The 12856-nt window shown below is 52.8% G+C and overlaps 1 protein-coding gene across 1 annotated transcript; it reads left to right on the top strand.

Moving 5' to 3' along the window:
* The first annotated feature begins 3198 nt into the window (after positions 1–3198).
* On the top strand, positions 3199–12251 carry KIAA0040 (KIAA0040 ortholog). Its single transcript, XM_071435897.1, has 2 exons — positions 3199–3252; positions 8829–12251. Exon 2 carries the CDS (start codon positions 8941–8943, stop codon positions 9274–9276), a length of 336 nt encoding a protein of 111 aa, XP_071291998.1. The 5' UTR covers positions 3199–3252; positions 8829–8940; the 3' UTR covers positions 9277–12251.
* Positions 12252–12856: the final 605 nt, after the last annotated feature.

A 12856-nucleotide genomic window follows, 5' to 3' on the forward strand; every position in this document is an offset into this window, starting at 1 on the left:
TTTTATCCAGCCCACGACCGGGGCGTGCGTTATTTTTGGTGTTGAAACTGCAGGCTTTTTTTTGTGGGAGGGGGAGAGGGAGGGGAAAAGGCAGAAGCATGGGGGAAAAATGAGAGGAATGTTTCTCTGGGAGCAGAGTTTTCCATTGCTTACTTTAAGCCAGACTAGTGTCTGCAAATAGAAATCACCACCAGGGAGCAGAGGAAGCAGCTGGGAAAGAAAGGTGTGATCATGTCTGCAGTCGCTCTACCACTCCCACCATACTGAGAAAATCCCAAATAAACCGACCCTGGGTACCAGCTGGGTGTTGTCAAGGAGTAAAGCTCACAGCTGTGTAACAGGGCAAACTGGTGACAAAATTAGATTAATCCAATGAAATAAGGGGGAGGCAAGAGACATTTCTATTTTCAGTGTAAAATGAGTAGTGTTTTCAAAATCAAATTAGGGGTTGAGGGGGGTCTCAGGAGGAAATTGAAGCTGTCAGGGTGCTTTTTGGCATGGGAAAGGCTTTTGGTATCACATGGAAATAAGGATTTTGGGAAGGATGGATGGAAAACAGGAGCTGGAAGTGGGATTTGATTTTCAGCTGGTCTGAGACCTGGGCTCAAACTGACATCCCATGAGGGGACAGGAGCTTGCCTGGCATGGACTCACTCAGTTCCTGTGCTGGAGGGGCACCAGCAAGCAGGGAGACAATCTGGAGCTGCAGTGATTCATCAGCAGCTGAGTCACGGCTTCCTCTCGCCCATTAAAGTTTCTGAGAAACAAAGCACGATTCCTTGGATCCCAGATCTGCTACGTGCCAAACAAAACAAGGAGGTGGCAGGTTCAAAATCCCTGCAAATGTACCTTTTTTTCATGCCACAAGGGAAGGAGCCTTAGCACACCTTGCTGCAGGAGACATCCACAGGGTCAAACATCACATGCTGTTTAGATTAATTCAAAACATCTCCTATAGACCATTGTGGAATTTGAATTGGAGCTGGAAGGGACCTTTACAGGTCAGCTATGGGGAGGAGGATGCTGGCTTAGAGCAGTGGACTGATTATATTTGTACATTCTTGCATTAATTCTCAGTTTCTTAAAGTCTCTCTGATGCTTCCCAGCTCAGTTTAATGGCATCAAGACTCTTTCACAGGTAGCAGCACTCCAAGACATCAGCACTGGCAGTGCCCACCCCCTCTGCCACATCACCACAGCACTCCTGCCTGAACCAAGAGGCTGCCAAGGCACTGTGGTCAGGGGGGGCCCCTGAAAATCCAGGGAAGGTGCCAGGCCAGCAGCCCCTCCCTTGTCAAGGCCTCTGCCAAATTAAATTAGTGATAGGGAAGTGTGGAGCCCCAGTGAGGCTGTTTGCCCAGGGAATGAAGCAAATATCCCAGCTGCCAGGGACAGGCTGGGCTTTCACATTCCCATGCTCAGGGACAGGCACCCTTGAGCCTAATGCTTTCAGATATGCTCACCCTCAGAGAGCTCTGATAATAAATGTTTTTAGTCAATCCTGTTAGAGGGGGTTCAAAGGTGGTATTATGCTAACTGGTGCTGTAGAGTGGCCAGGTATCCCTCAGGTGACTGTCTGCAGCCAGGTGGCTTTTGTGTGCCCTGGGATGGGTGTTTTCATAGAGGGATTTGGTACCACAAAAGAGGGAATGGCTGCAGCTCAGTGAGGGGGGAGAGCTGGGATAGGGTCAGGGAACAAGGGAGAAATAGGATGGGGTGAGCTGGGACATGGAGAGATGGGATGGAATAGGGTGAACTGGGATATGAGAACCTGGGATGCAGTAAGCCATATGATGAAAAGCCCAGGAATCTTCATCCTCCAGCATAAAACCAAGGGAAAAGTTCCTGGCATTAAGCAGCAAATCTTTAGGGAAAAATTGCTTGGTGTTTCCCACAGGACATAAACACTTTCCCCAAGGCTACGAGGAGGCACCTAGCACAAGCTGTAGCCTACAATGTGTCTTTCTGAGGATCTCTTACCTCTCCAACTCCAGCATTAGGGTGAAGGCAGCAGGAGGGTAGTAAGAGGCTGGCAGCCAACTTACTTCCATCCCTCCACTCTCTATCCCTCTTCCCTCCTATTCCCAGAACTGCATTGCTGCCAAGTCACAGCACTGGGAACATGAGGCTGTTTTCCAGGAGCCCTGAAGGGTCCAATAGCCCTGGCTAGCCCAGTTCCACAAATCAGCACCAAGGCTAAAGCAGTAAAGCCAAGCCACTGGCTCTGGAGTATGAAGGAGGGCAAGGAGGGCAAATGTGGGGATTTTGCAATGCAAAAGGACTCAGTCCAACCAGAAAAATTCCAGCAGAACATTTTTCTAGTTGCAGCTTGCCCAGCTGTCAGCATCACAACACTGTGTGGAGGCCATAGAGCCCTGGACTGGAAAGCAGCCGGGATTCAGCAATTTCTGAGTATCACTGCCATGGTGTTGAAAAAGAACTAAGTGGGAGAGAAAGTAGCAAGCGAAGAGTGGGGGTGGCAATCCCAATGGAACTGGGATCACAGTTTGAAAATATTGAATCACAGAATCATTTAAGTCAAGAAAGCCCTCTCAGGTGATCAAGTCCAACCTTTAACCCAGCAATGCCAAGGCCACCACTAAACCCTGCACAGCCAGGTTGAAACATCCATCATTATCCATGGCTGTACAGCACCCTTAACGCTCCTGGATGCTGCATCACCTCAGGCAGTCCCAGGGATGCTCCATCACCCCCTGCCTGGCCGCAGTGTGGCCTCTCCAGGGACAGAGGGTGGGTGTGATGGCAGGGCAGGAGTGACAGCACGCAGGGTGGTGCCGATGGCATGCTGGGTGCAGGTGAGAGGCAGCAGGGTGAGGGGGTCCAGGGTGATACTCCTGGCACTGCTCTCGGGGAGCTGGAGCTCTACCCTGCCCTCCCACCACAGCAGCGCCATCACCGCCCCGCAACCCTCCCTGCTGGCTCCCAAAAACCCTTCTGGGAAAACCTGGGCTGCACCAAAGCCCGGCGAGCCACACACTCGGTTCCCTCCCTTTCCCCACAGGAGGTTCGGGGCTGGTTTGTGCCCCGTGGCCGCCTCTCTGCCAGCCTAAACCCCTCAGTGCGTGTGCGTGTCCCTCCGTTTGGGTTCGGCCGAGGGCGGGGGAGCCCAGGTGGGCCGGGCGGGCCGGGGGCCGGGCCGGGGGCGGAGGCGGGCGGGCGGGCCCGGCTCATTGCCCGGAGCCGCCTCACGCCGGCCGGGACGAACGGGCGGGACGGGGCCGCGGCGCTGAGGTACGTCGGGGGTCCGGGGAGTACCCGGGAGGGCGACCCCGGGGCTGGGCTTTGTCCTGGGTGCTGTGTTACTCAAATCCAGGGCTTTCCTCGCCTTCTAGTTATTTTTTTTAAGGCCACATCATCTGCTTCGCGCAGCCCGGGGGGAGGGGGTGAGAACGGCGACTGGGGAAAGAGCGATGAGCAGCAAGCAGCTCTCCGGGGACGTGTGTCCGGGACAGCCCGCCTGGCACCGGGCTCTTGGGGCTGCACCCAAAACCACTGTGGCTTTGAACAGCACAGGATCCTAGAGCGGTTTGACTGGAAGGAACTTTAGGGACACCTCGTTCCAACCCCTGCCGTGGGCAGGGACACCCTCCACTCGACCAGGCTGCTCCAAGCCCCGTCCAGCCTGACCCTGAACACTCCCAGGGATGGGGCAGCCACTGTTTCCCCGGCAGCCCCCTGAGCCTCCTGTAACCAAAGCCACAAGTGATCGAGCCCAGGGAGGGCCATGGCTGGGGGCTCTGCCCGCCCGGACAGGCAGCACTGCCCGGTCCGTGGTTTGGAGGAGCCCAGGGTGGCTCCGAGGAGCTCCCGCTGCATCCAGGGATGACAGTGGCGCTCACCTAAACTCAAAACTGATCTTTTGGCCGCAGTCTCGGTGATCCAGGGGCCGACGACAGCCGCGCTTGTGCAGACGGCGATGACGAGTGGGCTCCAGGCAGCAGCTTGCAAAATAGTTTCACTTTAACCCTGTTATCCAACATCCATATCAGTAGTTTTCCAAATCACTCCCTTTAGGGAATGAAAGCATTTACGCGTGGCTTCTGGCAGGAAGGTTCGATGGTGGTGGGAACGAGATGAAGTTTCAGCCTGTCGTGTTTGCTGGGTGGTGGCTTTTGGTGTTTGTCTTTCACGTTTGAGGAAGGTCTCTGTAGCCTGCTGCGAGTTCTCCGAGACCGGCGGCAAAACCCTTCTTAGTCACCATTTCCGAAACAGCAACGTGCAATCCCTGCTAAGGAAACTGCTCACCCTCGGTGTCAGGTTTCATCCAGTTTTCCTTCAAGTCTGCAGGTGCAAGCAGGGAAAATAGGTGCCACTGTGTGACAGCATAGCTGTGTCCCTGCTGGGTGGATCAGGGAGCTCAGAGGCTGTAACAAAAATTAGCTTCTCCCTGCCTGAACCACAGCTGTCACTGCAATGGAAAGTTGGTATAAAGCTCACATAAAGCCAGTAACAGACGGAAATGGTTGTTTAATAATGTGATTCCTGCTTTGGACTCCTTAGCATCAGCTGCACAAAATGCGCTCTCATCTGCGTGAAGGAAATGGGGGTGGCTGCAGGTCAGTTGATTTCATGTCACCTCCACAAGTTCTGAGTTGCAGCTGGCCACAGAGCACAGGAGTGTTGAGATAATCCAGAAATACTTGGGGCACACCCCACAGGTCAGTTGCCCCCAGAGATGCTGCTGCTCTCACTGTGGATGCAGGGAGCTCCTTAGAGCACTGCTGCCTGAGTCAGGCGGCATCTCAGCTGAGAGGAGCGGGTTGAGCTTTGGTAGCTTGGAGGGAACTTCATGAAGACACAAGAGCCTGTTGAGGGTTGGGCCTAAAGAACTTAACTGGCAGAATGACCTCCAGCGCTGTCCCCTGTGCCACGGTGACACAGCACAGCAGTTCCAGTAAACTGCAGCTTTTCTGCAAACTCTACCTCCATCCCCGGTCGCTGCGGTTGCTCTGCAGTGCACAGGATGTGGACAAGCCAGCATTGCCAAGGCAACCCCCTCTGTTTTGGTTTCCCCATGCACAGGCTGGCAGCCCTTACCCCTCCAGCTCAGCCAGGCAAGCCCTGCACAGCAATGGTTTGTGGTGCCATCGCAAGCCGTCCCTCAAAAGGACCTTGTTTTCCACCCACGGCCTCCCATAACTGCAGAGGAGTGGCAGATGCTCCCCACCCTGCAAACCAGCTCTTTGGAAGCCAGTGTGGATTAAAGAACCTCATGCTGGATGTGCAATGTTGATTAAAACTTACACAAGTGGCACGAAGCCCTGTCGTGCAGAGCTGCCATCAGCTGGAGCCATCCATCCCTGGCCACAGGAGTTCCCAGGCCAGTTTCCATGTCAGCTTTCCCCTGGCTCTGCCAGCACCAAAAACAAAGAGCTCATTCAGCAGGATGCTTCACAGCCCTCTCTGAGACACAGCCCTGTCTCCCAGTACCTCCCTGGCCCTGTTTTTTGGTCCCATATCTTGACCCAAAAAATTCAGCTGGCCTCCCAGTGGCAGCTCCACATGCTTGCAGCAAGCAGTTCACACCCATGCTGGACCACAGCATGTTCATCCCCTCTCTAAGGGGAGACGTCACACCAAATTGAGCAGCAGCATGGATATTCCTAAATGCAGCTCCTCATGGTGCTCTCAGGTTTTCAGCTGGCAATGGATGGCCTTGGGTAACCCCTCTGCCCTTGGAGTTGCTGCCTCCAAACTCATCAATTTTTCTACTTTTCCCTCCCCTCCCATTTTTTTTTTAATATGAAACTGAAGAATCCCATTATTTAGCACACAGACATCCCTTCATTTAGAAAACAAAAAGCAATGCACACACCAGAAAGAAAAGGCATTTGAAAACCAGCTGCATGGCCATGCTGGAAGATGGCCCTGGGATTTGGGTGCTGCTTGGTCAGGGCAGGGGCAGGTACCTCCACTTTCCCCTTCCAAGGGATGCATATTCAGCTTGCCCAGGGTGGCCACAAGTGCCCAGTGACATGAGCTGGACACTTCCAGTGACAATCAGCCAGGGCCTCTGCAGTGCATTCAGCTCCAGTTTCAAGTGGAAACATATCAAAGGGCTTTGCTTTTTTTTTTATCTCCCCATTCTTTTTTCCTCTGCAAACAATTAAATACAAGTTTGAAAGGAAGTTCCAGCCCTCCTTCCCTACCCAGAAGTTTAGAGGCAATAAATATAAAGCAGTTCAGTGCAGGAATAAAGCTGTACATCCTGTTTTGTCTGAAATTAAGGCAGTTGTTGTTTGGGGATTGTATGGGTTTTTACTTCTTTTTTGGAGTCCAGTGTATCATAGGCATCCTGTATTCCTGCCTGGATAATGAGCTGTCAGGATCCTTAGGGATAAGTGGCAAACCTGCACCACATGGATGATTACACTGAAGAAAAGCTGCTCTGTTTATTTATGTTGCAGTGTAACCTTTACTACAGCTGCCCCAAAAAAACCCACCTAGGTGAAGATGAAGGTCAGGACAGGGAGGAGGCTTTAAGAAGTGGCTCTCACTTATCTCCCCTGTGAGCAAAAGCAGATCTGGGATGCTCCCAGTTGGTTACAGGCAGGGGCTAGGCAGAGGTTGTATGAGATTTGAGTCTCTGAGTGGTAGCCTGTGATTTCTCAGGTGGGGATATTGATGATATTTCTGTCCTCTGCTGAATAGTGGAATGAGGGAATGTGAGGAACAGCCAGTTTTGATGCAGCAGACTGGACAATAATCCATTAATAATAGTAGTAATAACAATAATCATAATAAACTTCTTCCAGCCAAAACCACCTCCCAGAGCACTGCATTTCATTTTGTAAAAATCTCAAATGAGAGTTTTTTAGAAAAGCACCCAGAGAAATTCATGTTCAAAAGAGAAACCATCAGCTGACTGGGGCCAGCTCAGCTGTGTGCTCATGCAAATCAAAACAATAAATCCACAGTGGTCAGTCTGTTTCTGAGGGACACAGATAAACCCTTTATTTTTAACAGAATCTGAGCACTTGTGGAATCCCAAATTGAGAGCTTGGCATCTATGCTGAGGGATTCAGCTCCTGAGGCCCTGACAGTCAGGTCTGAAAGCCAGCAGCCAGGGGACACCAGTGACACCAGACCCTGTACAGTTCTGTAGGTCCCAGGACAGCATTTTGGAAGGCAGGTTTTCCCTTGGGAGCTGCTTTTTTGGGGGGCTGCCCAGGAGTTCCTCCCCAAGCAACATCACAAGAGCTGTGGTTAGGGCTGGGTGGGACCTGTGGCTTTTTTGGGTGAGGCTGGTGGCTTGGTCTTCCTTTAGGAGTGGGGTGGAATGGCACAGTGAGGCAGAGGGAAGCACAGTGGTGCTAGCTGGAGAATCCTAAAACTCTCCATACAAGAGAGCATCCCTGAGCAGGTACCAAACAAGGAATAAATGAGATGCAAAGCAAGGAAGGGCAGTGCTGCAGACAAGGAGGATTCAGCCAAAACCAGCCTGGGTCCCTTTCCTGTCCCTCCCTCAAGGTCCCCAAGGTCTGTGAGAGCTGCCAGAAGAAAAGATAAGGAGTTACAGGGGACAGGTGGAGCAACCCCTGTAGGACATCTTTGGTGTTCAGGCTGTACCTCTCAAGTTTTTTCGTTTTACTGTGCCTCAGTTTCCCCTCCTGGGCACGTGGGGATTTAAGCATTCCCTCAAGAGGCTGCAGGGATTGAATCCCAAAGGCTGGCAAAGACCCTGCTGAGCAAGGGTGAAATAGGGTGCTGGAGCCTGATACTGCCCCTGCCAGCTCTTCATCTGTACAGCCTCCCATTTAGTGACCCCCTGTGTTGAACCAGAACTGCAAACTTGTAGCACAAAGCCCCTGCTCTACTCAGATGCTTTGCCTGGCCACAGGAGGGGAAGAAAGATGTGAGCAGAGGCAGCAGCTCCCTGTCCCTGCAGGAGGGTTTCCCTGAGAGCCCTGGCACTCAGCAGCACCTCTCCCTCCCTGAGGGAAGAGGAAAACCTTACGTCAAGCCACAGAAATGCTTCTCAGCCCTACCCAAACCCTTGGAGCAATTCCCAGGTGAGGCACAGCAGCAGCAACTCCTCCACCCCAGCCAACCCTTATCCTCCCCTGCTGCTGCCTTTGTGGCCAGCCCTGGGCACATGGAGCTGTGGGTGCAGGGCTGCTCACTGGGCTCTACCAACTGTGAGTCTCACTGAGCACAGTCCTCATCCAAACTGCAGGGGGGTCAGCTACAGCCCACACCCCAAACCTGCTGGCAGTGCCCAGGGTGCCAGGGCAGCAGGAACAGACCCTGCCTCTGTGCTGCCCATCCCAGACCATGGGCCCTGAGGAACAGCCTGGCCAAAGATACCCTATCCCAGGACTGGGAAATTGGGAATAAGGAGGGACCTGTGACACCTGGAGTCCTGGCTCCTGTGGCAGTACTGTGTCTCCACAATGATCACTGGTCTACATCAGGGAAAAGTCCCTTTCTAGAGTCACTTCCTAGAGCTTCTTCTGCAGACAATATTTCATCTGCTACAAAACAAGCCCCACAAAGGGCTAATAAGAGCTCTGTGCTGTGATTGCTCAGCCAGGGCTGATGTGTAAATTCAAAGAGGCAGGATTTGTGCTTGGCTAAATTCCTCCTCACCCATCCCCACAATCAAGAACAAACCCCAGGAGATAGGAGGCTGTGTTTCTCAGATGAAGACACCCAAAGGGACATAGCAGGCAGCACAGTCCATCCCCCATGGCTCCAGGCCCCTCCAAGGCAGGAGACATCTTACCCTGCTGAGGCTTCTGGCAGCTCCATGGAGAGAACTGCTGAGGGAGCTAGCACCTGATCCATCTGGTTTCTTGTCTCTGCAGGCACCATACAAGGACTCTCGTGGAGCCCACTAGCTGCTTACAGGAGCTGAGCATATCTCAAGGTGCCTTTCAAGCAGAGGGAGCAGCACAGGCGGCCTCCTCAGGAGCTGACATGCAGCAGAAGATCAGCTCTTTCTTTAATTCCATCTTGGAGCTCATCCGTACCAAGCATGAGGAAGGCGTCTTCAACACCGTCTGCCTGGCCGTGCTCTTGGGTCTGCCCTTTGTTGTTCTCCTTGCCTTCATTTTCATCTGCTGCCACTGCTGCTTCTGCAGAAGGAGGGGAGAAAGCACAGGGAAAGGTGGCCCCAGCAGAAATGGGCAGCTGCATGCTGAGAGGAACAAGAAGAAAAAGAAGAAGAAGAAGAAGCAGGATGAAGAGGACCTGTGGATCTCAGCTCAGCCCAAGCTGCTCTTGCTGGACAAGAGACCCTCCTTGCCCATCTAGCAGACAGGAGGGTGTTCAGGTCTTCTCCTCTGAGATGCCACCATTCCTTTCACCTGTGCACCAGGAGGGGCGAGGAGATACCAAAGCTGCTGCCACTTTGTGGTGACTTGCAACAGAGGCTGACCCCAGCATGCTGAAGGGCCAACAGGGAACAAGGCACAGGCTGTGCAAGCCTCTTCTCTCCCACCATGACAGCAGGCCCCGGGGCACAGACCTCTGCAAAGGACAGGTGAGCTCACAAGGGTGACCTGCCAGCGGCTCCTGTGTCCCTCCTGCCACGAGCACGGTGCACACACGTGGGGCTGGCACACAGCAAAGCATGTGCCAGGCTCTCTCTCTGCACTCAGCTGCCAGCACACACACAGGGGTGCCCAGGACAACGTTCACCCACAGACCAAGGCACCTGCACACTCCCCCTGCACAGCACAGACTGCTGTGAGTGAAGCAGGCACAGCCACACCTCCTTTGCTTGCCCTGCCATGGAGATGGCACAGCTTCACTGTCCAGGCTCCAAACCCACTGTCCAAACCCAGCTTGCTTTATGGGCTCAAAGCTGAGTTACCCCACAGCCCAAAGATGTGCCATCTACCAGGCCACCAAACCAAAGTCTCTTGTGAGCACCTGAAGCTAGATGCCCTCAGCACAACCTTAGAGACCTCAGACACCATGCTAAGGCAGCACAGCAGAAGGATGCCCTGCCACCTGGGCTAGAGGCAGGCAGGAGAGAGGATGCTGCCAGACCAGCCCTTTTGCACCAGCACTTAAGAAAATACCTTCCTTGAAAGACTCTTGTATACAAACTTGCCATTAAAGAGCTCACCATGCTACTGCAAGAGCAGAAACACAACCTGAGGCTGTGTAAAAGCTTTGCTACGGGCATTAGAGTTATTTATTGAATGACTACTAAAGAAGAGCAGGACCAAAGGCCCCTCTGGAGCAGGGCCAGGGACATGGAAGCAGTATTGAAGCAGCAGACATGGTTTCCTGGCACATCAGGAATCTCCTCTCCCTGCAGCCCTTGTGCCATGTGTCAGACACGCACGGACCCATGAGCAGGTGCTGCCCCAGCTGATGCCAGCTCTGTGTGATGCACTGAACATTTCTGGATGGCTGTCAGGCTGACCAGCTCTGGGATTTTGAATGTGCTGTAGAAGCAAAGTAAATTCCATGTGCACAGTCATCCCTTACACAGGGATACATTATACAGCCAGACTCTGCACCTCCCTCTGTCCTTGTGTTCTGGAAAGATGGTTCAGCTGAGCACAGCAGCTAACAGGACCACACACAGCTCTCATCCCTGCTCTGCTTCCCACCTGCCCCACCCTGGCTTGTGTTCCCATCCTATGTCCCTTGAGCTGGGAGTCTCCTGTGCTCCCCACTCTGCCCCACCAGGCTCTGTCTCCCCCATCTCTTTTTCCATTGAGGGATGCATGTGTGTGATGAGAAGCCTCATCACATCTGGGTTTTGCCCTGTCTGCAGACTGGATGTCTTCCTTCCATTTTCTTGCAGTCCTTAAGCTACTGGAGCAGCCCAGAGCTGCCAGCCAGAGCCAGGCATCTGGGGAACAAGCAGCCAAACCCACGTGGGCAAGCCTGGACAGAGCTGCTGGGCACAGCTGCTTCCAGCCCAGGCAAGGGTGATGCCACCTTCCCCTCACTTGGAGGACAAAGCCAGCAGCTGGAAGCAGCTGTTTGTGCCACCCAGTCCCAGCACAGCCTGTTCTGTCCAATGCAGGCAGAGCTGTGATGGTCACATCACGTCACAGGGTTTGGTTGTGTGTCACAGGGTTTGTGCTGGGAGCAGCCATGAGGCTGGGCTCCTCCTCACACAGCCCTTTAAATTGACCCCATATGTGCCTTATTTTCCAGTTTGCTTTGTCACCATTGAAATTAGTGACTCCCTTCTGCTCCAAAACAGGAAGCAACATATAATGGTATAAAAATTAGGGTTTGCCACATGTCATGCTAGGAAATGGAGAAATAGCTCTGATCTCTGTCCCAAGCTCCCAGTCTAGCCAAGATCCTGGAGAACCAGCACTGCACTTGTATTATTCCTCCTTTCTTCCCTCCTTTCCCCATCCAAGTGCTTTTCTCAGCCCTCCTGCCTCCACACTCACCAGGTGGCCAGAGGAGCCCATGCAGGTGCTGTGATCCAGAGGCAGGAGCAGCCCTGGAGGCAGGGTGGTGCTGCCTGGAGGAATAAAGAAAAAAATCAGAGTAAAGGGAAACACGGTGGGAGGCCAGAGGCTCAGCCAAACAAGCAGGGGCATGGAGGCAGTGAGCACTGTCAGAGTACAGCCTGCCTGGTGTGGAGGCTCTGCTGGGCTTCCTGCAGGAGGGCTTTTCTCCAGAAAGCAGAGTAACTCTTCAAGTGAGGGCAACCAATTCCTGCAAGAACCAGAGAACTGCCAGGAAAATGTGAGCTTTGGATAACACACACATCTCCAGATCCAGGCTTTGGGGAGTTCAGAGCTAGGTCTGAATTTCAAGGGCTCCCCAAAGTCATCATTCAAAGCACCCCTGGGCTGGGCAGAGAGGGACCAGGATACAACCCTGCCCTGATCCATCCAACCAGTGGATGGTCTGAGCCTCCACACTCCCTACAGCATGGGGCTGGCTTCCTTGGTGTCTGCTGTTTGAGCCAAACCAGGCACTGAACTGGCTCCTTCTGGAGGAAAAAGCAAAAGAGCAGAAAAGCCAGAGGTGCACCAGAACCTGTTATCCACCAGCTGGGCAGCTGGAACCCTGCAGCACCCACATTCCCAAGGGGGCAGAGATGCACAGTACAGAAACTCCACTGCACAGCCCCTGCTCTCCAGACACCCCAGCCCTGCCGCCCACAGCTGCATTTCAGTATCAACTTTCCATTTTCCTGAACAAGTCCATGCAACAGGGAACAACAACAAAACAAATCTTGTGCAATTTTTTTTTGAAACCAAAAATAAATGACTCTTAAACTGCAAACAAACACTGTATTTCGATCTCTTGGTCATGTGTTTATTTTTCTGGGGAAATCTTTCCTGTACCTGTGTCCTGGCTGTAGATAAGACACAGGGAGAGCTCAGAGCAGAGGCTGTGCACTCTCTGCCTGCAGCCAGCTGTGCGGCTTAGAGATTTTTTTTTTTTAAAGAAACAGCTTAACTTAATCAAGTTAATGGCCTTGCTTTGTTAATGAGCACAGCCAAGCTGCTCTACCCAAGGGCAAGAAGTAGTGGGAAGAACAAAAGGTTTGTGCTGTGGGAGGTGGGCTGCAGGTTTGTTTTTTCTTACAGAGGATCAGCAGCACAGAACTAGTTAACCCCAGTTGGTTTTGATCAGACAAGTATTTCATGGTGTCTGCAGCCTGCTGGGCAGAGCCTTTCCAAATCCTACACCACGGGGCTCTGCCTCCATGATAAAAATAAAATAAAAAATAAAAACCTGCTTCTCATCCGGATGAGGCACCAAGCTGCCCCTTGCCCACAAAGCTGAGGCTCCGGAAGAGGCTGGGGAAAGAGGAGTGCAGGAGCACAGATGAGCAGCTAGAAATGGCAGAGGCACACACACTTCCTGGAGGAAAAAGGAGCTTCTTGCCTCTCTC

The sequence above is a fragment of the Agelaius tricolor genome, unplaced genomic scaffold, assembly GCF_023055355.1.
Source record: "Agelaius tricolor isolate 1412-34295 unplaced genomic scaffold, bAgeTri1.0.p SCAF_11, whole genome shotgun sequence".
In the NCBI taxonomy this organism is placed as follows: Eukaryota; Metazoa; Chordata; class Aves; order Passeriformes; family Icteridae; genus Agelaius; species Agelaius tricolor.

What these genes read in the sequence shown, in the direction of transcription:
- KIAA0040 (XM_071435897.1), top strand. Translation starts at nt 8,941, where the DNA reads ATGCAGCAGAAGATCAGCTCTTTCTTTAATTCCATCTTGGAGCTCATC.